The sequence below is a fragment of the Neopsephotus bourkii genome, unplaced genomic scaffold (assembly GCF_033783945.1).
Source record: "Neopsephotus bourkii isolate Nb327-2 ecotype Australia unplaced genomic scaffold, CSIRO-AGI_Nbou_v1 NB_234, whole genome shotgun sequence".
NCBI classification, from domain to species: Eukaryota; Metazoa; Chordata; class Aves; order Psittaciformes; family Psittacidae; genus Neopsephotus; species Neopsephotus bourkii.
In genome coordinates, this window is record NW_026900744.1 from 20,347,160 (window position 1) to 20,375,113 (window position 27,954).

Below are 27,954 nucleotides of genomic sequence, written 5' to 3' on the forward strand. Positions count from 1 at the left end.
TCCCTTTCAGGGTATAAAACTTTCATAGAGGTTTGCAAAAAAATTATGCCTTAAAAAAAAAGAATGAACTCTCCCCTCTGGTTAGTGGGGATAAATAGCTACAATAATGCTTGAAACTAGAAGGTCAAAATAGCCTCTGCTCTTGAACACTCTATGCAGTCCCACTTACTTTGTCTTAAAAAGGACATAATGGAATTGTAGGAAGAGACAGCTAAAATGATAATGAGACGTATAAAACAGTTTTCCTGTGGTGAACCACTACACAAAGTACAGCTTCACAGATAAGCAGAGATAATGATGGGTTACGGTGGGTAGAATGGAAGGTTTATAAACTTATGAAAAGCAAAAGGTGAATAAATACTAGCATTTTTTTCCTCCAGAAAAAGAACTTCTCAATACACCCAGTGAAGTCACCAGATGTTGGATTTAAAACAAATACAAGGAGCAATTTATTTAACACAGCACATAGAATGCAGTGGAAAGCATTGCCAAAAGATGTCATGGATCGTCAGCAGCTAAAAAGTGAACTGGTCCAGTGTAAGTCTATGGAGGTGTTCTGTTCTTATTTATTTTTTTTTTCACAAATTAATATATCACAATGAAAAAATTTCATTGTTAAAGACAGGCTACCAGATCTTTGTAACACCAGAACAGCAGCTGCTGCAGCACTGGTGTGTGGAGTGTTCCCCCAGGCCCTATTTTCTATAACAAATGTTATTTTGTATAATCAGAGCATCCTCATTTGAAGACAGAGAGTAAGGTAGAAGGATCCATCAGTATTCCCCTGTAAGCATCTAACTTCTAAGCTGACCTTAAAAACCTATGTAAAGACCTTACAGCTACATAGTGCTACTTTGATTAAACTTTCAGATCCTTGATTTTTCTTATGACATGAAACCACTGCATAAATATCTTTCCTGGCAAATCTGTTCAGTGTCAGCATGACATTAATAAAAAAGAGAATGCAATAGAAGTGTTTTCAGGTGCAAGCCCTGCATATCCTGCATGAAACATCAGACAATCCTCCCGTTTCATCTGCTGCTTTCCTTCACAAGCTTAGGCAAGTGACTTTGCACCTTTCCCTCTCCTGGTCTGTTCAGTCTTCTTTTATTTGTAACTTTTGTCTTGTGTTAGGGATCTCCTTATGACTTCTGAAAGCTGCAGACTTCTCATGCTAGTATTTCTCTTTAAGAAGAATGAAACCTTTCCTTCAGTGTTAGAAGAGTTTGCTTCCCTCCTCCCCATTGCCATCACCTCATTCCCTTCTTTAGGGAGTTTTCTACCCAAAGTCACTGGACTATGTTTTAACACAAAGAAAATCCCATGGCATTTCAGGAGAGGTTGCATGAATCATTCTGTCCTCCCAGAGCCACACAATTTGCATCACTCTCTTCACTATGCGCCTCCTTTGCCCTTGTGGATTCAATACTGGTTGTTTACCTTCCAGCACTGTCAGGGTACTGTGTTGTCTTCTACACTCTGTGGCAAAGAACAACCAAAGGAAGAGCAGTGTTATGTGACTACCACCAGAAACATTCACCTACCTCTGAAGCTGCCTCCACAAGGAGCACTGAGGTAGAATGCCACTGCAGCAGGGTAATCATAAGGGCCAAGTGCATCACAACAAGGTGGAACTGCAGCATCTGCAAAGGAGAACTATCTGTTAACAACTTCATAGCTGTGTTCCCTTGGAACCTTGCTCCAAAGGTATTAAAGAAGTGAAAGCAAAGGGAGATTCTGTTCCATGGCTGTTAATATGTTTTATCTTACAGTCACTGTATAAAACCCAGCATCCAAATAGTGTCAGCTGAACGCTCTTCACCTTTGGGTGTAAAGTGAGCTCCCTCTTTCTTTCTTTACAGCCCTATAAATCTTTTAATTCTTTTCTGTGCATGGCTCAGTCCTTGAAGTGGCAGCAGTAATGACCTCAAACTTCTGTTAAAATTAGATGAACTAGACACTCGCAAGCAGGGAGACTTTAGCTCATAGTCACCGAGGCTGACAATGACCTCCTCGATGCTGGATAGCTGCTTAAACCTGTTACAGAAATCACACACCCCTCCAGCAGCATTTTGAAAGCAAGGCTGCATTTCACCAGTCCTCACATGAGTTACCAGTAGCCACAACTTCCATGATCTTCCTGGGATCCTGGAAAAAAATTATGCAGCTCCCACACCTGAAAAAGAAATATTCCAGGTGGCAATATTTCAGCTGATGTTAATAAGAACAAGGCCGGGGCCCCTAGGGCCAAAGGTATCTACTAATTTGCTGATTACTCTGTCTCCAGGTCCAGCCCCAGAGTGTAATTCAAGCCTGATTGTGCCTTTGTTTGCTGATTCTTCACTTGGCAAAAGCAGAAACAGAAAGGATGTATGTACATTTCCATTATGTATGACAGTTGTTTCATCCTCTGCATAGAAAATTTCCCATCAGGCAGGAATACATGGTAAAAAACATTTAGCTTTGTAATTTTTCCCCACGCTACAAAGGAGAAAAGCCACAAAAGTGTTGGAGTCTAGTTTTATAATGTAAGGATACAATATTTGTAGTGTTGCTTCTTAAAAAAAAACTTGGATTTTTCCAATATGTTTTACTTGTGCTTCTGTATTCTGTTATTTGGCTACCTCGTTATATATTATATGTACAATATTTTTTTATATATATCTTGTCCATGAGGGATCAGTAGTGAGGAAGAAAGCTGCTGGTTATTCTGTAGGGATGAAGCAGACTTAGCTCACTGGAATCAAAGGGCAAAATCAAAGCAATAAGCCAGGTGGTACCACTGTCTCTCAGTTCAGGGGCAACAGCATTAAAGTCAGACAAGAGTCTGTTTGGGTGTTTTTAAAGCTGTAACCCTCTACAATGTATATTTTTGTATGTGGGTGTGCATTGAAATTTGAAGTAGTAGTCTACTGCCTTCACAGGTAACCACATCCTGATTATTTGGAAACAGAGACATAAAAATAAATGGCAAGGTTAAAAACACAGGTTTATTATGGTTTAAGGTCTGTGGTGGTATTCATTCAACCCAGGGACCAAGTTGCTAAAAACAGCGACTGGTGCACTAATCAAAATAAATATTAAGGCACCTGCAACACAAAAGACATTTCATTAACTGGTCAGAACTCAACGCCAGTGAAATTAGAAGGAAACTAAGGACTTAAAGCTTGGCTCTAGTTCCCATGGAAATGAGTAGCTGAGAAGCAGCATTGCTGGTTTACAAGAGAGCAAAACTTAAGGCCACCAAAAGCCCGTTGTGCTGATTCTCACGCTCTGGTGGGACCAAGGAGGAAGAAAGAAGCAGGGTTGTTCTACTGGAAGCAGTTTAGTTCTAGAAAAGCATTTGCAAAACTTAGGGTGCAATGAGGATTATGTAAATGTAATTAAAATCACACTGTTTTCTGCCAGACAGAGACTTCACTTTTCACATTCATCAATGCCACAGGATCTTAGTTGTTAAAATAAGTTGTTGCTTTTCCTCCTTGAGCTCATCTGAGCAATTGGATAAGCAGAGCCCTGCTGCCAAAAGGGGCTTTTCCAGCCATACACTGGTTTTTGCTTTACCCCATACGCATTTAACCTTGACCCATTGCAAGAGAGACCTAGAGCAAGGCTTGGCAGTATTTGTTGCTGAAGGAGAATAAGCAAAGCTCTTATGACCACATGGGTCTTTGTAAGACTCACCTTTACCACTTCTATTGAATTTCCATCCTTCTGGAAAACACTTTACCATCAATCTTATACAGATAGGTCAAGGGATTGGGGTATAATTCCATGTCTTTAATATCTCAGGGTCTAGTGTTATTTGACATAAAATATGGTTTACCCTACACTAAATGTAATTGCAAGTCTGAAATTCAGACATATTTATGTGTTTTAGTGATATTTTAGCTTGAAAAGTGTCAAAACTGGAATTCCTCATGTAATTAGGGATGTTGTTGCAGGTCCAATTAAAACAGAATTAAAGATAAAAGAGAGAACATTATCCTACCTTATCAAAGCAGTATAAACATTCAAAACTTCTTCTCAGGAATCTATGCAGAGCCATTTTCCAAGAAAAGATCACAAGAAAGCACAATTCTTTACCAAACAAACTGTAAGCCTCCAACATCAAACCAGAAAACTTGAAAGATGTTTTTCTTTTAAAGAAAAAAAAGCCAAAACAAAACAAAAAACACAAAATAAAAAACAAAAATGACATCTTGAAGATAAGTGGGCAGAACAAACCCCAGACAGAACACAATTCATCACTAAGCTCCAAACCCATTGCCTGTCACAAATGGTAACAGCTATCATTGCTCTTACCTATTTGAACTATCATATTTCACATTATTGTGGAGATTACTCTGTAAGCATAAATCACAAGAGCTTTATTTTTCTTGCTGGCCCGTTAGTAAGAGAACGGAGGCAAGACATCATGCCTTGCACCATAATCTTTCACTTCAGCTGCCACTATATATTGATGAGTATGCTCTGCTTGTTGTTGCAACACCAACATGGGACATGCCTGAGCTCACCTGCAAGTGAGGACCCTTCTCTTGCAACGAGCACATTGTGGAGGAGCCCAGAAACCCATGGGGTTTTGTGCTGTATGCTCTCAAGCTGACCTGATGCAGAGACAAAGCATGACTATCCTACAGGCACTGGGAAGCTTCTAGCAGGAGCTTCCAGAATGCTTGAGGACTCCAGACCTGTTTTACAAGCACTGAGATGGTACTGGTGAGCCTCCATTACCTGTTAGCCAAAAAGACCTCTTCCAACCAGCTGGGGGAAATCACAGCTGTGTATACAAGACTGTTATTGAGGTGTTTTATCACTGCTCCAATGCTACAAAATAGAACCAATTTTAATCAAATGTATCACTGAGTCCTAACATTGGCCTTACTAGCCTTGGAATGGACACCTGATTATAATCTACCCTGGCCAAAAGAAGTTACGATGGATGAGTATCTTACCAAAAGAACAACTTCAAAATGGCTTGTGTGTAGCTCTGAGAATAAGTCTGCTCCAGCTGAGAAAAATTTGCCCTGCTTTTTAAGTTGTAGGGTGGATCTTCTGATCACGTTCATTACCACAGAGTGAAAAATATGCCCACACCAGCAGTTCTAGTGATTTCAAAAATTCCTATGGGACCTTGTGTATCTCAAGTGTAAGTTTCTAGTCATGTATATATCAAAGAAAATGGACAAAAGTCTAAACAAAACCCACCCTCAGAAACAAAAGCAGAGTATAAACATAGGTTGAAGTGGTGGTTTTGTTCTCATCCCACAGATGTGATATGGAGTACTTCTTACATATTGCTTTCTAAAAAAATACTGAAGCAAGACATTGAATCATGGGACTCTGATGAAATTAAATATAAGCAGTCAGTGTCAGGTTATGTTACTAATAATTTCTGGAGTAGGCGTAGATTTTTAAACAAAGCCATGTATTTCCATTAGATATATGGTATAGACACCGACAACTTCTGCAAAGTAAATTACCCTCTATTTTCAGTTTCCTGACTACATAGATAAATAGATGCAGCTAGCTTTCATCTGATGGAATCAGAGAGAACTTAAAATTCATGAACTTATGCAAGAGGAGTATGAGTAGTGATTTTGAGATAATGCCTAGGTATTGCTGTGTTCCAAATGAAACATTTTGTCAGACAGTATTTCAAGGCCAAGGATGTTCCACTTTCTGAAAATTAAGTTCCTTAAAGGTTTCTCAAGAAGGCACTTTGATTAGTCATAACTTTTCACAGTCTTCATTTCAATAATTGCACTCACTGTATGATTTGCAGTGTTTGGTCCTGACGTGTTTTGTTATCACAATGACAGTCATCTTTGCCTCTATTTTACTGAATTATCTATTACAAATGCTGACTAAGCTACTGATAGCTGTGCTTTTGGTAGGCACAGATCTGGTCAGAGATGCTCAGTATACAACTATTCCTACCATCTGTATGAATGCAGCAATTTCTTAATTCCTTCAAGGCTTGGACTAGACTCTGCAGTGACCCTGCCTGTGGAAGACACGAAGCTTGTGGGAGCATCATGCAAACTGCAAAACTTGTATGAAGAAAGACTGAAAATGTGTCCGCTAGCTCCAATGCAGAGTTTGGGAAGTGTACAAATGAACACAGCCTTGTTGAGGTACATTTGCTTAACAGACACAAGCACAATTCAGGAAAAAATAATGCAAAGTTGGACAAACGCTTGTGGAAGACCAGTCAGTCATGGTCCTCATCTCTTCATTTGAATACAAAGCATGAAACCAAATGGCCACACAGAACAAATGAGGACACTTTTCCTTAGAATGGGCAGGAAGGAGACAAGTTGGACATCTCGCAAAGCTGACTACACTGTGTAATAAATCCGTTTTTAACACCAGATTTTAGAAATTAAAACTCCCATCTCAAGTCAATTCCATAAAAGTAGACCATGAAGCTGGAGACACAAATAGAAGTGGTAAAATCCATCTAGAAGCCTCGGGATTATTATATAAGGAGGATGATATGAAGTGTAAGAAAATACCTCTTAATGGGAAGAACCTATTTGCACCTTTCCTAAGTAAGGTAATTGAAAGAGCTGCAGTGTTTCTGGTATGCCTAATGGAAAACAAAACATTATTAGACTATTCTTCATTGCCAACAAACTCTCAACCCTCTGCTATTTATATATGTACTAACTGAATGTGCCAACTTTTCTAACCATTTCTAACAATTTCACATTTAGCTTTCTTCATCCTTAGCATGAGAACTAAAAACCATTCATTATTAGAGTGCCATCTTCAGCATTTGAAGTAAAACCAAGAAACTTTTCTATCAAAAATCAAGAAATATATTTCTGTATTAGGAAAATTATCTCCTTTCCTTTCATCATTGGAGTGGTAAGTGAAGTTCTTTGTACCTGGTATGAAGAGTATATTAGCAGAATACATTATCAGTACAAAAACAGAGACCATTTAAAGCCTAGTAAAAATATCCTTCAAGATATGCCTTTAAGATAAGCTCTTAAGAGACAAGAATGGCACTGGAATTTCTTAATGAGACTTTCTTCACACTGATGCTGATTTACTGGTTAAACACTTAAGTGTTCTGAGCAAGGATATTACTTGAAGAAAAGTCTTCGTGAAGATGCACTGCAAATGGAAATCAGAGAGTATAATCTGTTTCTCTAGGTTGACTGAGATGAAAAAGAAAGTTGCAGTCACTTGCAATCTTTGTCGTGGTCAGTCAAGAGAACTCTTAAAACTGTTTTGTGGTTCACATTTTTAATTTGTTGTTTTAGAAGCCCAGAGAGGTACAGTGGTCATTCATTCAAAGAGTGAAAACAAAGCGCTAATTTACTAGCATCAGTGTGGCAGGTATTTTCAAATACTGAGGAACACCTGGCCTGGCCACTTATATTTTGCAGTTCTGTCATTTACACCATATATTTGCCTGGTTTAGGGTGGATTACTTGACTGGTATTCCTCATTACATCTATAGTGTTTTACAAGAAATGTAGATGGAGCTGAATTTTGAATACAGGTGAGCAGAGGCAGATATATGTAGTAATTTGCCTCAGGCTCTCTGAGTGAATCAGAGGGCAGGAGAACAATATGTTCCTGCAGCTCCTCAACTTTCAGCTCTGCACTCCCCATAAGGGGATGGAAATTCCAAATTGAAAAGCCAAGTAAGGAATGCTAAAGGCACTAAGTGCTTGTGCCTCAAAAATTAGTGGATTCTGAACTTTACTGTAGCCTCTGGACATCTAAACTAAAGGTTATTCACATGTATTTACTTGTACAACTCCAGTCTGGAAGGCAAAAAATCCCCAGTGAAATAGTTTTGAACTCAGAATGAAGAAATTGCAATGACTATCACTGAATCAGAGTCTGCCTTCATTTACAAAGCCGAAGTAGTCAGATCATTGGATAATTGCTCTGGGTAGGAAAGTTTTTGCAGGGTTATTCTATTATTGTAGGACTGTGGAAGAATCTGGATCAACATCTATTTAATATGGTATATAATAAAATCCTCTTGCAGATTCATAAATGAAAGACATTCCATAAATCATTTATCTTGTGGTTTACCATACATTATATGCAGCAAACTTGTCTACCACATATGTTATTTAGCAATGCAAAGGAACTATTATGTCATAGCTCTTCAGTTTATATTAAAAGTAATATGCATTTGACAATAACATACACAGAGGAAAGTCCATAACAATATAAACAGACAGCAGGTTACTGCAAAGCACTGCAAAAGTATGAAAGTAACTTAGTCACTGTTGTAAAATACACTGACACATTTAGTTTAAATATTGGCTGATTAACTGAAGGAAGTAAGTTTCCACTGAATATTATTAGTCCTGTTTTAGTACCAAAAATACTAGGTGATAAGCATCTTATTATCTTAATCCCAAAGCGGAAAAGAAGCTGTGCTTTTCCCATCAGACATGGGCATGTGTATACCTTGTGCATGCCTGTTAATATCAAAACTTGAAAAAAAGAAAAAAATAAAAGGAAGCAAGCACAGAAGGGAAGAAAGCTTCTGTAAAAAGAGCAGAAGACACAAAACATCCCCAGAACATCTTGTCCTCGTTCCTCTTACCTTGCATTGGATACAAGGAATTCCAACCTTAGTGGTCCTGCTATGTTCTTCCCCCTAACTTGTCCCTAAAGTTCAGCTTTCTGTCAGAGTTTTTATAGTCTCTGCTGTAGGCTACAAACTCCAATCCCTGCCTTTGCTTTCTCTTACATCATTTCTAAAGATTTTCCACTGATCCTTGCCCTAAACCTTTCTCTGTCCTGCACTCTCACACACATACTTGCCTCACATTTGTTATATTTATTGCTCTGATCAAGATGATTAGGTTATAATTAAAGGTCTAGGTTTTTGTTGGTGGTGGGTTTGTTCTTTTTTTTTTCCTTTTTCTTTCAAGATTCAGACTGCCATGGGAGGGAAAAGATTTTCAGCAGCATCTCCAGTCCTCTAACCTCTCACTTCTGCAGTACAGAAACCTGATTTCCTGTTACTTTTTTGGTGGTGTTTTTAACTTTATTTCTCAGTTACAACAGGAATAACTTTAGAAGGACTGCATTAACTTCAGGAAGAAATTAATTAGTGCATTTTAAGCAAACGACACTATTGTAATGTAAGCATAAGAAAAGGAGTGTGTTTTGTGAAGCAAGTCACAAGATTTGAGTCTTTGAGACACTTCATTTCAGTTATAGAAATGATTGCAAAGTGTGAGCTATGAAGTTGCCTGTCTTCCCTAAGCAGTATCAGAGGACCTATTTCTTTCCCTGTTTGCCTCAGTAGAAGAAATCTATTGCCTCTTTTTTTTTTTTTTTTTTTAATTTCAGTTTTTAATTGATTCACACAGCAACTGCAGACCAGTTTTAGGGTCTAAAATTCCAGACTCTGCAGGCACCTTAACAGTTAATTCATAGTGACTTTATTCTCTGAATAGATAGGCATAATACTTTCAAAATAGTTTTAACTCCGACTTGCTGAAATCTCATCCTACAAGCAATGGAGGGAAAAAGGAAATTTCAAATGCAACTTTGAGATAGGTGGGGAAAATTTGCCAGCCAGGGAGCAAAAGCTTTGATTTCATCATCTGTCTTGATCCAAATGATTAGAAAAAAGCAAGAGTTTAGACATAGTGTCCCACAGCTCATTTCTCAGATAAGGATGGCTGCAGAACTTTGCAGAGCTGGCCTAAAGCACCAAATCAGGTGCATACTTTTGTCACACTACCTGACTGAGATACCAAGGGAAAAAAAAGAGTCAATGAAGAATGAGAGGCTGATTTTGCACAACACATGAGCACAACACAAATGTACAGCCCCAGAGAACAAGGAGAGGCAAAACAAGAATTTCTATAGCATTTCTCAGTACAGGCAAATACGGGAGCAAAGCATGGCCCAGCATGGTGCTGCACAAATAAGCACTAGCCACATGAGCACCCACACTGATGGCAGGCTGGAGCAGGTAGTTTGGGACCATTTTGCCATTGTAGGGCACAGCAGAAGAGTGATGACAGCTACAGAGATCCAGGTGGGCTCTGTGGATGCTAGAGCAGGAGCAGAAGTAAAAGGGGAGAGCCAAACAATGCCATACTGCTGAAACTCAGCTAAAAATGCCACCACAGGAAGAGAACTGGACTAATGCTCTCTTTTTACAGTGCTACTTACATTTAGATGGTGGCTTGTTGCTGGAATTCCAAGGACATTGCAGTACTTGACTGATGTCTATAAAACATGTGAACAGGACCTCGTGGAAACAAAATGATAACCATGACGTAAACACAAGATATTATTAGATTCATGGGATATGTTTGCTACATACTATGAGGTGCTGCTTACTAGCTACTGCAGTTCTAGGCACTCGGTTTCTTTTTTTTCTGTTGGAAAGATACAAGGCAGCACGCACAAGCATGTAGTCCTCTTGGGAGTTTTTACAAACCCTATCTCAAGCTCTTTAAGCAGAATCTCTGTAGGTATCCATTCTGTTACCACGTTTGGTGGTGATGAGGCTAGTAGGAGGCATGGGCTGCGCCACTGACAATAAGCTGATGACAGACAACTGAATGCTGGTAACGTGGTCATTTCAGTATTTCACAGCAGATGGTGAAGTGTAGATAATGGCTGAGATTCACCTGGCCAAAGTTTAGCACCTCACCAGAGTGAGTGGAACAGTGGGATGCAGAAAAATCTGGAGGAGAAATGCAGCCATATTGTCATCTTCTTTGAGTCCAATAGGATGTTTAAGACCTGGTATTAAAATTCGCTTTTAGGCTCTCCACTGATCAATGAGCCCACTCTGAGGTTGTGGCTTTTTCTTTTAGAAAAGTAACATGCACTTTTTCTATTTCAAAACCAATTTATCACTGTCCCCTCCCTACAAAAGAATACAATCAAAGATTTCAGAAATGGTTCCTGATGCACACAGCTATCATCTCTGACTGGGAGGTGTGAAAGACTCAGATCTGAGAACTGGTCAAGTTCATGGGCTGCTACTGACCTTCGAATAGGATATATGTTACCAGCATACAGTGTTTTTCTCTGGGGAAGAAAAAAAAAAAAAAAGAACAGAAAAGAGAATAGTGTGCTGGAGTGTTAACTTTTAATTTCCTGCTCTTAATGGACTAGATTTAGCAACAACTCAGAGATAACTTTTTGACATTTTCTGGAGAAGGCTGTTAAGGAAGACTTCCCAGATAATGAAAAAGGTTTATGGTGGTGACTTAGCTGGCAGAGTGCCCAAGAAACAGACATCCTCAGCACTGCTGTGGTTTAATTCTACTATAAGTATAATTAAGTTAGGGCAACCGAGAGTTTGGAAGGAATCTTTATTGCCTTAACCATAAATGGATAAAAAAACATAATGTGATTTTCTCAACTATGAGGACAAAAAGAAGGAAATTGAAGGAGGTAAGGACACAACACACAAAGCTTTTTGTGTTACAATTCAGAAGAAAGACGAACTTACCTCCCTGCTGCCCTCATATTCTCACTAAGCAATTTCTGTAACTCTTTCAACGCTAGTTTACAAATCAATTGAGCTGGCTCAATGTTTTCCTTAATTTCTTTAGTGGACAAGTTCTTATTCAGAGAGCAGGAGTTAGCAAAGGTTCACTTCTGTAGGTGTTGAGCAATCTTGCTCTTCATCATCCTTCCCTGTGGAAACTATATCTGGGTTTGTCAGACGCTATCTTTAAAATCTGGTGAACACACATGCTTGCTAGTTTTCTTTATTGTACTTTTAATCTTATTCTTCTGCCACTAAAACATGACCACCACAAATTTTTCAGTCAATACATCAGAGGGAATTTCAGAAACCAAGCTGATTCCCACCTATTTTTTGTGTGGATATACCAAGCCAGACAGCAGATGACTGTAAAATAGAACTACACAAAAGAGATGCTGTATTAACAATGTGCACGCATGTTTTTCCAACTGAAGGTACATTCTACCTTGGAAGGAAAAACTATGTTAAGACAGCTTTTATTAAATCTGCAAACTATCATAGTAGCTTTTGCTGTGTCACTTCTATTTATGACGACTCCTTGCAGCTAGATAGATTGCAAGAAGCAAAACCCAGCAAGAGAAGGTAGCATATAAAACTGAAGACAGTAACAGTCTTCAGGAATGTTAGGTTTTCTACTAGCAGTTTCTATATATGTATTTTTTAAAAGCCCTTTGCTAGAATTAAGTGCTTGCGACAGGTGCTGGGTCATGACATAGAAGAATCCATAAAAAGCACTCACAAAACAAAAAATCCCCCCAAAGGTCAGTTTATTGAAATGCAGTTTTTTTCTGCAACAGTCATGCTATAATGCAGAAGAATGTGTTGGGAAATATAAAAGACAATTCATCTTTTCTGCCCATGGCACTGGCTTATGGCTTATAGTCCAAGATCTCCATGAGGAGTGAAGATGACTAAGAAGAGTGACAGGGGCTTTTTTGCTGTGGACACAGTGGTCCACAAGCTAAGGGTAATAAAACCACACGAAGAGGTCTCAAAGTACTAAAGAAATAGTAATAATTCTGGGATAATATCAGCCTGGTCCTAATTCAAGATGGTAAAAAGGAAATGAAAATAAGTAGACTGTGTTTCCATCCCCTCTAGCTATGCTATGTGGAGTCAATGCTAAATGCAAAGGTAAACTAAGAACCAGCCCCATCTTCCCATGCTAAGAGGGAAGAGAGGGATTGCTGCTAATGTTTTCACACTGCCTCACCAGTCAGAGACATGTGTCCTGATGTCACCTGTCCCTGAAATAAACTCTTCTTGACCCATGATCCTTTGTGGCATGGTTCACAAAGCACAGAGCAGCACGGTGTGCATCTTGGCTGCAGAGCACATACTCCAGCTCCAGAGCTAATTGCAAATGTGGCAATGTAGCATAGCACTGAGTGTGCAGCGGCAGCTTAAATTCAAAGACATGCACACAAGAGGAAAATACTTGTCTGTGTTGAAATTCTGTCCTGGCCTTATGCTTTTTTTTCCACACAACTGATCATCATTTTCTGTGCAGAGCTGGGATGTGGAGTTTGGTTCATTGGCACCAGGAAAAAGGATATGGAAGAATTAAAGAGGCAGCTAAGCAGCAAAATGATAACAACAGTCTAGGGGGAAAGGGGAATGTGAGTTATATTCTTCAGACAGAAACCAGTGGTGTGGAAGCTGGGGACAGACACCCATGGACCACTCACAACATCCCAGGATGCTGCAGGAGTTGTTGCCACTTGTTTCTCACCTAAAATGCAGGTAGAGGAACATGAAGTCATATGAAAGGTGGGGCTGGGTAGCTGTTTATCACTGGAAGAAATTTCTGCACCAAATTATGTTAATAAGGAAGGTACCACCCCCACCCCCCCATTCCTGGTAAATCCATCCCTGGAATGGTGGCTTGTACAGCAGGACCATTCTGCGCTGGAAGAAACCAGATCAAGCTGGTAGAGTAAACCTGGAAGCTCAGAACAATTGATGCTGACTGATTTGATTTCCTCTCCTGTTTTGGTCTGGTTTAAACATACTTATGGATTAGTTCCTGCAAGGGACAGCACGAACAAATGCTATAGTAGACATTAAGGCCTTTGGTATTTCTAAGAACTAAAGACCTTACGCCAGTTTGCCTTGGCCAAATTCTACTACATCACTGGGTCACATTTCCTCTGTCACTTCAACTAGACAGAGACCTTTGCTTGTCAGACTCTGCACCTTTCTGCAGTGAATCTGTAATTTGTTAAGCAGCTGCAGCATCTCAACTGGATTAATCCAGGATAATCCGGCAATCATTTTCTACTGCAGCACAAACATTAATCAGTCAGTCATCGCCCTCTAGAGGTGGCCACATTGTCGGTAGAGCTGATTTGGGTTTGCTGTAAATGAGTTATTTGACAGACCAAGCACTTCTCTATGCAGCAACAGGAAGGTATTTGATGATTAGAGTAGATCCATATACCGTTACAGGAAGAAATTACTGAGCGCTGAACTGTCAGCTCCTCCATTATTCCTTCCCTCTCTCACTTGGGAGGTAATCCAATTTGCAGCATTTTGTATTCATATATTTTGCAGTCATAGTACTGCAGAGAGGAGTGAAACACAGAAAGAGAACTATATGACACAGCTACAATGAAAAGCAGTAAAAATAACCCCCAGAATAAAATTATTCTACAGCTTATTTTTTCTGTAGCAATGTGCATATATTCAACCAGTGTACAACTGCATTAGTTGATTGTGCCCATGAAAGCTGAATATGTTATGACAAAAGCAGGAGGCTTTTATGCATAAACACAACCATGCACTCTTTTTTCTTTCCCTTGACTACTATAGCTAAGAAATTTTTAAAGGAAGAATATAAAGAGTGATGAATAGTAAGTAACCCACAATATAATCAAGTGATGAATATACTGTTTCATGTGTGCAAAGACCTTGTTTGAATAGGTGAGTATTTATTTAAAGAGAAACTCTTATGTGCAGAGAAAGACTCAGCACAGGTTCCTGGAGGCAGGAATAACTCATGGCCAGGTTTCCCCAGACACATCCTCTTTTTTCCAGCTGGAAATTCTATCTAGGTGGAATTCAGCAATTTTTCACATTTTCTTCTGGCAGCCTGGCTGCATGCACTGCCTTGCCTACATATGGAGGGATTCTCCAGGTATCCACACAAATGTACAGACCATCGGCACATGTGCATCTCTGTACCTGAACATACATTTCTGTTGGCTACATTTAGACAAAAAGAAAAACCAAAAAAAAAACAAAGAGCAGAATTCCAGAATCCCAGTAACCATTTCATTGAGAACATTACCCTGGGACTGAGGAGAGCTGTGTTATATTACAGAATCACAACATGGTGGAGACTGGAAGGGACCTCTGGAGGTTGCCTAGTCCAACACCCATGTGCAAAGCAGGGTCAGCTAAAACAGCTTGGTCAGGGCTGTGTCGAGTTTCGAATAACTGCAAAGATGGAGACTCTACAACCTCTCTAAGCAGCCTGACCATTGTTCTGTCACTGCCACAGTAAAAATAAACAAAAAAAGCCCAAACCAAAATCTGATGTTTAAGTGGAATTTCCTGTATTCAGTTTGTGCCCGTTGCTTCTTGAACTTTTAGTAGGCACTGCTGAAAAGAGTCTGGCTCTGTTTTCTTTCTCCCCCATCAGGTATTTATATGCATCATTAATTTCATCCCTGCTATAGAACCCCAGCTTGCTCAGCTTCAGCTCATATGTGCCAGATTCTCCAGTATGCAGTCCTTCCAGTATGTCCATGCCTCCCTCGTACTGGGAAGCCCAGCACTCAAGATACATGCACACACTAACACAGCTGGGATGCTGCTGGCTTACTTTGCTGTAAGGCACTAATGGCTCACTGTCAGCTCACCCACCTCAGGTCTCTTCCGAAAGCAACTTTCCATCCCTCAGCTTGTGAAGGTGTGTGAGGTTAGTTTCAGCTTCACTTCTGCCTTCACTAGATGACCTTGGATTCAGCTGTCTGAGCCTTAGTGTCCTAAGTGACAATGCTACTGGCCTTCTCTTGTAAACAGATTTCAAACTTTGGTTGTCCAAGGTGGGTGTCGTTTTCATTTGTCCTTCATAGGTAACTACCTTATCATCCTCTGTCAATGTGTGGCAGCTCATATTGACAACACTCTTCCATGTGGGATTTTATAGCAGTCACTGTCTTGATGCCTAGGTACCTTAGATTTATTTCCCTTCTCTGCTGCAATGTCCTTTCTTTAGGAGCTTACACACATACACACATCATTTTACTACACTATAGGTCTAGAAACAAGGCAGAATACTGAGTACTGTATAGTGTGCTATACCTAGGGGCTATAAAGTCCTGTTCAGAACATTATGACATGGAAAATGCCCTTTCATATTCCAGTTTTCCCCTCTGTGACAGCTTTATCCTAGCCTAGCCCAGAAGCCAGGGAAAACCTTCAGTTTTGCTCCTATAGGGAGTGCAGAGCAGTGAACATTATCCAGCCCCTTCTGCATGGGACAGAACAATTTGTGCTGGATTGAAGCTGAGAGACTGCCAGCCTCAGAAAACTCAAGGTCCTAACATTGACTGCTTATTCTACTGTGTGTTTCCTTGTCCTTCTCTGCATCATGCCACACACTGCCAGGTCCTTCCTCTCTGTAAGTCAATGTTTGTCTTTCGTAAGGATCTCTGCCCTGAAGCAAACTGGATTTCTTCATGGGTTTTCCTACCACCATTTGAAGTTACAGTGTCCAAGCACTTTGGAAATAAAACAATGATTCATGTATTTTCACAACACCTTTAGGGGCAAAGAAGTACAATTATCCCCTGCCAAATTTCTAAGCCTAGCTCTAAAAGCACAGGTTTGTCACAGCTTCGCAACATAACTCTTTCCCTAGTCATATGCAGAAGAAAGCAGGCTTGTACCATGCAAAGCATTAATTCACTATAACTATAGGCATTGCTGTTGGCATACTAATGGAGCTGCATAAATCGCTATTGATTTGTGTGAGCAAAGTAATCCTCTGGGCTTTGGTTATTCACGCCAACCTGGGCTATGTCCAAAACCCACATACTGCCCTCCCTGAGACGTGGCTGCTCTCTGAGCCTGTTCAGTGCCTCTCCTTGCCTGTCCCTTTGTCTTCACCTTCACAGAGGGCCTCCACATCTTCTACAAGAACGTTAGGAGAAGGGACGAAACCACCTTCCTTCCACTGGGTTGACCTATTTATCCCAGGTGCGAATCAACTGGATTGCCTCTGGGAAGAGGTCGGCCCTCTATGTCTGTGAGGGCAGAAATACTGGATTTGTGCTTACTTTACAATTAGACTTGGAACCTAGAAGCAAGCACATAATATAGTTTCTTATGTAACCATGTATTTATTTTGGTTATGTGCGGCTTCAGGACAAATCTGAAATGGTGCTGGACTGTGCTGCTGCCCTCAAAAGAAGTTTGTCAGCAGAGTAACAATAATGTTCTGCTGAAAATGATGTGCTGGGCTTTCTGGTCAGCTTTTAGGTTTGAATGCTTCTTTTCCACTTTGATATTTGAGCCCTCCCTTCAAAGCAAATCCTTCGAGTGTGTACATGGCTCTCCAAGCAATGGTCATAGGAGGACATAGACAGGCTCAGAAAAAGATGCTGACGGCATCTGAAAATGATTTGCAATCTCTTAGCCACATGAGCTCAGTCGCATTAACATAGTGATTTAAATACCGTGGATAGCTTTTCTGATGTTCTTTTAGAAATTTCCTATGGGATTATTAAGCATCCAAAATATATTTAAAACCAACCAACTGGTGGAATGAAACAGAGCAGATAATACTGACTAAGCACTCCAAGCCATGTCTTCCAGCTCCAAAGCAAGCACACTGCCACCAAGCACACAACCCCAGTGATCAGATGGAAGAGGATCTGGAACTGGGCTACTGAACTGTTTCATGTCACAGAAGCTGGGATGTCGCATCACAAGATGCTTCATGAGTCTGAAGCATCTACACACCCCACAGCCCAGATTTGCTGTAGCAAAGCCTAATTGTTAGGAGCAGGGAGTGCCCATTTCATTTGGATGGATTTGGTTCTCTCTAGACCAGATAGATAGCCAACAACCAGAAAACACAGCCAGCTACCAGCCAGTCCTGGTCTTCTCATCCTAGGCACAGGACTGGCTTTGATTCAGCCAGTTATTCCATTATAAATTAAAATTAATTTATAAATATAAATTAAATTATAAATGGAATAACTGCTCAATTAGGTCAATAGTCCTGACAGCAGAATGTGCTATCATTGCACTGATGTCAGCAGAGCTCTCCATGATTTCACCAGTACTTACAAAACCAAAGGCTGGCTGCACAGAATGAAAGGTGAGTAAGATCAGACACTGCTTCTTCAAGTCATTTATCACACACAGTCAGTACCTGAAGCATCTCAGTCCTACCCTTCTTCCACCCCATTTCCATGTGGTTTCTTAGACCAAAGGATGTCTCTCATTATTCAGTGTTTTTTTTCCCCTCCTCTTCATCTCAGGCAGGTCCCTCAAGTGCCACACAAATAACACAAGGTAACCAGCACTGTCCTCAGGGAGCAGCCAAGGTTAATCAGCAGCATTTGATTCTTGACTGCAAACCTCTCCCTTTGCCTGGTACCTGCATAGGTTCTCAAGGCTTCAGGCAGCTAAGAATACCAACCTGTGTCTCTCCAGGTTGCCTTCTGGGGTATATGGGAAATACCCAGTGTCACAAAAAGGAGTTTAAGCTAAATATACAGCCACATAGTTAGAAAGCAGAGAAACTTCAGCCTGGAGCTGACAGTGACATATGACTGTAGGTGCTGTCAGTGTTTGCTGCCCCTCACATTACCCAAATGTCAGGATTTTAAAGTGATGTTATTAAAGCACCACAGGAGTGCAAAGATCTGTGTAAACTGAGAGGATAATCACCATGCAAGCAGAGAATGAGCTGTTTAACTGTGTTGAAATTATGCTATTTGGTATCCCCCTAATTTGTCACATGACTTGATACACTAAAAAAGAACACATATTGCTTTTATGCTCTGGGTCCATGACAATTGCTTTTCCTGCAGCAGACAATGATTCGTAAAATGACTTTTCTTATTCCCAAACCACCCCAAATATTGCAAATTAGTTTCCACGAATTAGAAGTGGTTTAGAAATAACCTTGGCTCAGGGACTGGTACTGTTATGGGTTTTTTTGCTGCCATGACAGTTAGCTGGGGGAAGATAGCTATTTCTAAATAACTCTATTTTTACATTAATATTTCTTTTAGTGCAAAACAGCAGTAGAAGCAGTATTATTTCTGTTGCTTGTTCTGGAGCAAGACTGGTTCCTAGGAACCACAACTTTTTATCATCTGAAAGCAGGCATCCCTTAACACCTCATATGGAAGTATGTCCACTGTCACTCCAGTCCCAAGCTCTGGTATCACTGTGTGGGTTCAGGGAGCAATCTGTTTTCTCCTCTGTGCTAGGTACTACCAGCTAGGTACTAACAGCAGAAATATATCACACTTTACAACAGAGAGCCTTGCATGGCAAAAACGTACAGCCCAGTATCATGGAACGGTTTTAGTTGAAAAGGACCTTAAAAATCATCTGGTTCCAACCCCCCTGCCATGGGCAGAAGAAAGGGGACAATCTGTTCCTGGGTGGGCTTGACCCTCCAGTCTTTTTGTTAGCAGCTGAATGTGCTAAAGAACTGAACGACAGAAACTATCCAGTTAAAATTATCTTTGGTAGTAAAAAATATTTTCCTTCCTAAAATAAAATTAACTTCCTAAAAATATTGATTCCAAGGAGCAGAGAGGTCACATAGACCAAGGTGGCCTTTTTCATGATATTAACAATGGCTGAAAAAGATAAAGTTAGGAGTTCTCATTTCCCAGGAACCTGTCAGCTGGCTATGAAATGGTGATCACTGCTGTTCACTGTAGCTCAGTGCTAGATTTGAATCCACTGTGCAGAATTTCAAACGGCAATATTTGGCTTAGATACTTAAGTCAGGAGCACTGATATTGAAAACCACAGGTGCTCAAGCTCAGAGGGGTTGAAGAGCATCTTTGTGTAAAGCTCTACAATGTAGATAGATTCACAGTTGTCCCATCCCTGTCCAGTTCTGTTCGACCACATTCTGGTTTGAAGGGTAGAGAAACACTGAAGAGGAACAACTAAAGAAAGGTCCTCTCAGGCGCTGTTATAGTCCCTTTGCTCCTCTTTTTATGTTTTGGCTGCTCAGTGCCTCCTACAATGAAGGGCTTGATTTTGCAGCACACTAGACATGGCAGCAACAGAAGGAAGCCAGGAGGTCCTGCCTGTCCTATACGGATACTAGGTGTGACATGGCACTAGGTGCTAAGCACTTCCCAGTCTGCAAACAGAACAGCTTAGACTGACGACTACAGCACCTCTGAGTATCGGATTAGATACAACATATTCAAAGCTTTTGTTTCCTTAATGAGGACCCAAATTTGGTGTCTTCTGAGTGTTCCGAGGACCCAAGCATTAATTTGCCTTGGTCATTTCACTGGGTTCTTCACACTTTGGAAGATCAAATGCACAATTTGGGGGTTTTCAGAGAAATTGCAGAAGTGATTTAATGGCTCACTTAATATTTTTGAAAGAGGTATCCAACAGCTTATAGGGGATGGCCGGAGGGGGGGGGGGGGGGGAGGTGTCAGGAAGAGGGGAAAGGAAAAGGAAAACAAATCAGGAGAGGCACAAGACCAAACTGTATTCCAAGCACACACAGTGGAAAATGCAGGCCACTGCCAGCAGACTAATAATCCATATTCTTTCTATGCACCGACCTCTTCTAAGAAAAGGAAAGAATTTAAAGGAGCGTCAATGATAACTGTACACATTCTGGAAGCAAAGCTGAAAGAGCTGCCAGGAAAAATCACCCTTCTCATTACAGAGCATTTAACACGTTCCCTTCCCCTTCCTCCTGGGCAGCAGAAGAAGGGGGAGAGAGTGAATGCTTCTTGCCTGCAATGCAGTCAGTCCTCAGCACAGCAGAATGATAGACATTAAATCTGAGTGTTAGTGTGGCAGGAGAGATGTGCATTACTGGAAATGCCCCCGTAGCACACCGAACATGGGCACTCAGGTAGGCACAGCAGCTTTCTGGAGAGCACATGATCAATCTACTTCAACAATGAACATCCACCCACCCAACAAACAAACAAACCAGAGCACATGAACAGAGCAAGCATTATACCCAAGGAAGTTCCAAAGTGTAGGTCACTTGCTCCTTCCCTCCTGCAGTCAATGCACTGCTTTAGGTTCTGCCCTCCAAAGAGCTGGGAATTAAGGAAATTACCCTCAGTGCTTTTTAAAAAGTCACAAACTTCACCCTTTTTGCATGCTCCAGATGGCTGCAGTAGCAACAACAGATTCACTGAAATACTGACAGCTAAATTGACAGATAACATAAATGTGTGCAGGGTTTATTTTCTCTTGTTCTTTATACAGCTATGTTCTCATACATGCACTCTGCATTATACTTCTCCTTTTGTGCTGTTCCATACCTACCCTTTGCCCTAGCGAAATGAAAGTCATGTTCATTTTGCACACCCTTTTTACACCAGTTTTGTTTAGACACTTTTTCTGGCCAGCTTACACACTGATTAGGTCTGATCTGCACAGGTAAACAAGATCACAAAATCTATCCCCAAAATTTCCAAGGGAAGATATTCTTGCCTACTCCAGCTTTGCATTTGGCACGTTTGCCACAGTCATTGAAGGGTTGAGGTAGTGTCAGTACTTTGAGCAATGAACTAGATATTCTTTAGCACTGATGAAAATCTTAAGAAATTCACTGAACTCAATGGAGATGTTCCAGATGAGGGAGGTATATGGCTCAACAAAAATAATGGAATAAAAAACACTCACAGATGTGGAAGATGTTGTCCAGATGGTTAAACTAGCCTGGTGTTTGTCATGAACACATCCCTTGACACCCATAAAAAAACCTTTTGCACTGCAGCTTTAGCCCATGACACTTATCTCCCTGTCACCGGCCCAAAATTGCTGACTTCGTTGGCTCATGCTGACTTCCACTAGGTGAAAGCTTAACCACTGATATTACCTAGAAAACATGTATGGGGAGATGCTCAGCAATGGTACCCCAAGTGCCATGGCTTGTGGGCTGCAGAATGAGCCCCACCAGTAGGGTCAGAGGGGATGTTTAGGGCTGGGGCTGACCCCACCCTCTGCACTGGGAAAGGTTGAATGATAAAGCAGCTAAATAAGTAAAAGGTTCTTTACATCTCACAGTATTATTTTGGTGTTTTATATATATATACATATATATATATAGCTTCTCTTTTCTCAGTAGTGTTTACTTTGGTGTAGCTGAAATGAAGGTGTCATCCAGGAGAATGAGAGGATTCTGAGACCAGCTGAAATCAGAGGAAACACTGCTGTACTCGACCAGCTCCCAGTGGGGCAAGTCAGCACAAATACCCTGAAAGTGGAGACAAATCACCATACCGAACTGCACAGATGTTCACAATGACTTTAAATCAACTAAACTTTCCAGCAGTTAAATTTGGCCAATAACCTTGGCTGGAGATGAGGTGACCTAGGTCAAGCTGGAATCCTGCCTTACAACAAGTTCTCTACAAGTCTTCAACAAAGCGCTGGACCGGCCTGCACTGAGCGTGACAGGCAAGCTGCTGATGGGATAGAGTCTGAAGTCAAGCAAATAGGTCCAAACAGAAACCAGAGATTTGGCTGAGTTAGTTGCAAAAGAACAGATACCTGAATTAGGCGTTTAACCATCAGCCCGCTCTGGACAAGTGCACCTGGACTGAAGAGGCTAGCTGGTGGGCCCTCTCATTTCTTCAGAGAGCAAACATCTGGATGTAATGTGCACACCTTGCTCAGATTTGTCTATCAGAACATTAATGCAGCATGACAAAAGAAATTAAAAGCCCAAGTCACCAGCCACGAGGCTGCTGAAACCAGGTCCTTTGGCTACTTTAGGGAGTTTACTAGTTGTGTATAAATAAACATGGAAGGCTCCAATACTGCAGCAGTTTAACAGAGTGCTAGAATCCCTTCTGAAATGTTTATGAGGTGAAAATAAGTAAGCAACCTCCACAAAACCAGCTGACATTTTTCAATGGGGCTTCTCATCTCGCAACATCTGTTATTTTACATGAAGATTTTAATATAAAAACTGCCTTTCTGTGCTATGCAGATGGGAAGGCTGCTGGGATTCCGGGCTGACATCCCAGGAACCACAATAGATTGCCTGGTATTCACAGTTGAGTTTTCTAATAAGGCAGTACACATTTCCAAAATGTCACTGCACAAGTGGCCATTGGTGGAGTTATTTTAAGGCAGTGGTTCAGGAAGGCGTTTAGACTTGTTGTGCCTATTCATGAATCGACAGACAAGCATTCCTTGAGTTTTCTTAAGACCCTACTGTGAAGAGAGACTTTAATGGCAAAGACAGATCCAGGATCAGTTACTGGAAGAGATTTTTATCACTTGATTTTCTTTTCTTTGCACTGGCGTCAATTAGGAAAAAAGTAAAAAAAAAAAGTTAAAAATACAAGGAGGACAAAAGCAGAGCAAGCTTGAACTGAGCCATATAAAGCAGCTTCTGCCTTAGAGCAGTGGTATTTTCCACTGATAATCTGCACCAGAATAGAAGGAAATGACCAGGTATATCTCCCCTATCTATGAAAGCTCCTTCATCTCCCTTTCAAACATCACGTACTCAGGGACAGTTTTGAGGCAGACGCATTACAAATGCAACCTGGTTGGTGGGTGCCATGAACAGTGTTTATATAGTCAGGCAGTGATCAGAAAGGCATTTCCAAAGAATCTCTTTTGTTCCTTACTTCAAGACTCTGAAAGGCACATGCCTTCATTCTATCCTCCCTCAGCTCCCTTCTCTGGGAATCTGCCTCATCTCTTTGGTTTTTGCCTTCATTTCTCTTCCCTGACCACTTTCAAAATTTGATTCAATGTTCATGAAAGTTGAAACTGTGGGGGACTGATTCCCCTTCTCCTACCAGAGCTGTGCTTAGCTGCTGCTAAGTCTTTAAAAAAGATACGCATGAAGGTCAAAACATTTATGTTCTCTATGTGTGGGGTAGAAAACCCAAGGAACCTGCTTTTATCTTCACATCTCTGGCTAAATACAAGGTCGCACTGCTGCTGCCTGCACTTCTTTATGCCCAAAACAGATAGCAATGCTGAGCAACCCAGGGCAGAAATGAGAATAGTATGCCTTCAGTCACATAAAGCTTTGTGATTTCAGGGGGCAGCTAAAGCCCAAGGTGTAATGAATGTATCACCCAGGTCCTGGAGTTTGCAAGCGGAAGTCACAAGCCCTGAGGCATGGAAGAAAGCAAAATACCCTAAGGATCATAACCAAGGGATGTTCAGATTGTGCTATAGTGCAAAGATAAAACCCAACCAAACAAAACATGTTTCTGAAGTTAACATGTCCACAACCTTCACTGGGAGAAGGTTAATTCACTTTGGACAGGTATGTAAGTATGCTCTGAACCTGTGATGATGGTGTTTAAAATTAGACCGCTGCTTTTCCTGAACCTACACCTGTCAGCAATGACACCACAGCTCATACACAGGGGGTGGCTGCACAAGGAATGCACGTGGTGCCATCATGGACCTGTCAGGAACATTATATTGTGTGATTATACGCAGGGGGATTTCTTGTCTCCAAGAGGGCTCTATGGAGAAAGCCTAATCTGAAACTGTTGTTGCTGAGTGACTTAAGAGAACAGAGTTTAGAATAGCATTGCCCAGCAAAGATCCTGTGCATGTTGATACACTGCACCTACTGCCACAGAGCTAAGCAATTTCTTTTTTTTTTTCACAACCAAATCTTCTACAATTATTTCTACTGCTTACTTTTTGCATTACTGTGGTACTTCAAAACTTTGCTCCGAGTTGAAACCCCATTGAGTTGGACCCCTCTATAACAGTTCCACGGCATTGGTGGGTAAGGGAAGAGTGACTGGCAACGTCTACCTGGACTTGCAGAAGGCATTTGACATTGTTCTGCATGGCATTCTTTGTACCTAAATAGGAGAGGCATGGATTTGACAGATGGACCACTTGTTGGATAAGGAATTGGTTGGTTGGTAGCACTCAGAGGCTGTGGTCAAAAGCTCAATGTCCAAGTGGAGATCAGTGATGAGTTTGAGTGGTGACCTCATAGCAGCCTTCCGGTATCTGAAGGGAGGCTACAAGGATACCAGAGAGGGACTCTTCATCAGGGACTGTAGTGACAGGACAAGGGGTAATGGTTTAAAACTTAAACAGGGGAAGTTTAGATTGGATATAAGGAAGAAGTTCTTTACTGTAAGGGGGGGTGAGGCACTGGAATAGGTTGCCCAGGGAAGTTGTGAATGTTCCACCCCTGGCAGTGCTCAAGGCCACACTGGACAGAGCCTTGGGTGAGATGGTCTAGTGTGAGGTGTCCCCACCCATGGCAGGGGGTTGGAACTAGGTGATCTTAAGGTCCTTTCAAACCTTAACTATTCTATGATTCAATGAGTGGCATTCCTCAGCGGTCAGTATTGCATGGGGCTTTGAGTAACCTGCTCTAATGGAAGGTGTCCCTGCATGTGGCAGTGGGGGTGAAACTAGATAATCTTTAAGGTCCCTTCCAACCCAAACCAGTCTCTGATTCTGTGAAATCAGTTACAGTTTTTCCCAGCTGTGACTAAAACAAAATAAAGTTAAATCTGTAAAACTCTGCAAGCTTCCTATTTGTCCAATCTTCTAAAACTTTAATATGCTAAATTTTAACACTGAACTTTGAGGTATCTGCTGTTGTCCCTTAAGAAACACTGAAAATCATTTTATGTTTGTTTTTTTTTTTTTTTCCCATTACTCAGTATTTTATCATTCTTTCCTGACTATTCAAGTTCTGTAAGAACATTTTGTGACTGACTTTGTTGTAGGGTGCTGTAAACAATCACATCAGCTAGACCTCCTTTAATTATTGTTTTCCAACAAAGAAAAGACAATTCATTGCCATTTATGGAAGAAAGTGCTTTAAAATTTGCTCTGGTGATGCTCCCATCTGTGCAAGTGTAAACCTTGACTGTTCTCTACTACGGAAAACAAGAAGTCAGAAACAGTGAAACTGTGGCTTGTTACATATTCTTCATGGAAATGACTACAGGAGACATGAGCTTTGGCAAATGAAGACCCATGTCACACCTACACTCAAATATTGCATGTGTAGGGTCACATTTGGAGTTGCAGTAATGCAGCAACAGCAGCAGAGGAGAGAACTCCCTCACATCCCTGCCTGTGCCCTGCCACCCTACATATTTTTTCCTCAATAATTTATATTTTACATTTTTGTTCCATGTAAAATAAGCTTCTTGTCTCCCCTTATCCCTGTTTCTACTGCACTTCCGTGGATTTTGTCTTTCTTCTATTCTCCCAAGAAATTTAACAGAAAGAGATTGGAGAGTGAAAAACAAAAATAACACAGTGAAAGGTGAAACAATAGCTGCAGGGACAGTGTAAAGGAACATATTAGGACTATTTTCATTCCTTGTCTATTAAGTGAAATCTCCTATTTGTGTTATTATTCTTTTCTTTTATGTCAGGGAAAAATCATCATTATCTGAAGGAACAAAATCTCCTGGCACACTTCAGAGTTCCCCCTTACTGGCAAGCTAGGATTGAAATGTCCCAGTGAATGCTGCTAAGAGCTGACAGCTGCCTCTTAGGAACTTCTGAGAATCCCATCTCTGACAAAGATATCCACTACCTTTACAGCTGGAAATGTTAAACTGACTCAGCAAAGGAGCTATTGTTCTGGAACAGATTTAACAGGATCAGAGAAGAGGAGTCTTAGGAGGTCCCAGTTATCGCTGGGGCAGAAGATGCTTTATCTTGTGGCAAGGTGGCAGGTGTGTTGTCTTAGAGTCCCTTCTCCTCCTCCATCCAGATGTTGCCACATCTGCCTGACAATTCTATAGCGGAAATCTAAGTGCCACAGAAGCCACTGAGACCCTTTCATGAAGAACTATCTGGAAAAAGGAATTTCTGATCTGTGAGAAATTCCAACATTTCGACATTTGTTTTTCTTCCAAATATAAATGAGAAGCCAAAATTCCATGGGCCGTGTGGAATGGATCTCCCGGACAGGAACAGTGGGAAGGAATGGAGAAGATTAAGAAACTTTATTTTGAAAGAAAAAAAAAAAAAAAAAAGATGAAAAAAGGGATAAAATTCTGCTGATACTTTTTTGATGAACTTTGCTACATATTAACTCCAGTCAGGACCAAGCCAGTCCCCAGAGGAAAACTACAAAGTCTGCAGCTCACCAGCAACCTGGGACAGATGTATGAAAAAGAATCAAACAACTGATGATCGGTCAAGGTTGATAGAAGCACTCTGATAAGAAAGTCATTTTCAGATTGGTCATACATTTTAAACAGTTCACATATATTCAGTATTTACCAATAACTATAAAATTCAAGAGATCCAGCAAAGCATTTAAGTATGGTTTTCAATTTCAAAATACATATCTCCACTGAAAATATTTACTGAAGCATGTACAGTTAGACATTTACTTAATTGTTTTCCTGGAACGGTTCCTATTCATTCTTTAGCCCAGGAACATTATTTTTATATCTGATGCAACACCCTACTGATTTCTAAGCAAGTTTCAGTCTCAATGTCAGTCAGCTTGGGGTCTGCTATTCAGTGTTTTGGCCAAAATCTGTTGATCCTTGGTAGCTGAAGTCAGCCCTTTAAAGTTACATAAGTGAAAGGTACTTATCTTTCACTGAAACAGTTTCCTTGATCATTGTTCTTGAGCATCTGCTGCACTCTTTTACATGACCCACAGAATTTTTGAATACTCATGGTCATAGCAATATGCATGTTCCTGACAATCCTGACTCCCACTTTCTTTTTTCTATACTATGAAGTGGCTCAAGATGCTCAAAGAAATCTGATAACATTTTTAACTTGAGAAAAATAAGCTTTATACATCAATCTAGAAAGGGCAGACAATAGTTAGAAGACAGTTTGCTACCAATAATCAGGTTTTTGAGGTATTAAGGAATGGCTAAGAAAATTTTGAGATGAAGGTGACAATACAGTGTCTGGCCAGAAACAGGGCAGACAACACTGAGTGTAAATAAATGTGAAGAGATGCACACAAGAAGAAACAATCTTAAATATTTCTGCTTTGCTTACATAGCAAAGGGCTCTGAGCTGATTATTTCTATTCCAAAATGAGCAGCAAGAGGGGATTTGGCAGGGGCTGGCCTTCAAAATGATTGCTTCCAATATAACAGCTTGGGATCTTAAATTGAAAATTACAGGAAGTAGGCTCAAACCAGAAAGGACCTCTTTACAACCAGTGTGTATTTAAACAGTGGATCTCCTCACCAAATTATATACTAGATGCCAAAAGCTTACACAGATTCATAAACAAAGTCACTAAG

At 40.7% G+C, this 27,954-nt stretch overlaps 1 protein-coding gene across 6 annotated transcripts in view; it reads right to left on the reverse strand.

Moving 5' to 3' along the window:
* Window positions 1-27,954, reverse strand: part of OSTN (osteocrin) — a 103,066-nt gene that overhangs the window by 7,036 nt on the left and 68,076 nt on the right. For 4 of the 6 annotated variants that reach the window (XM_061345747.1, XM_061345746.1, XM_061345745.1 and 1 more), the window contains one exon: window positions 1,545-1,643. In XM_061345747.1, coding sequence (XP_061201731.1) covers window positions 1,545-1,643 — 99 coding nt within the window. Of the gene's footprint in view, window positions 1-1,544; window positions 1,644-8,584; window positions 8,996-27,954 lie in introns of those variants that run through there. The other 2 variants (XM_061345744.1, XM_061345749.1) reach the window with 2 other exon arrangements.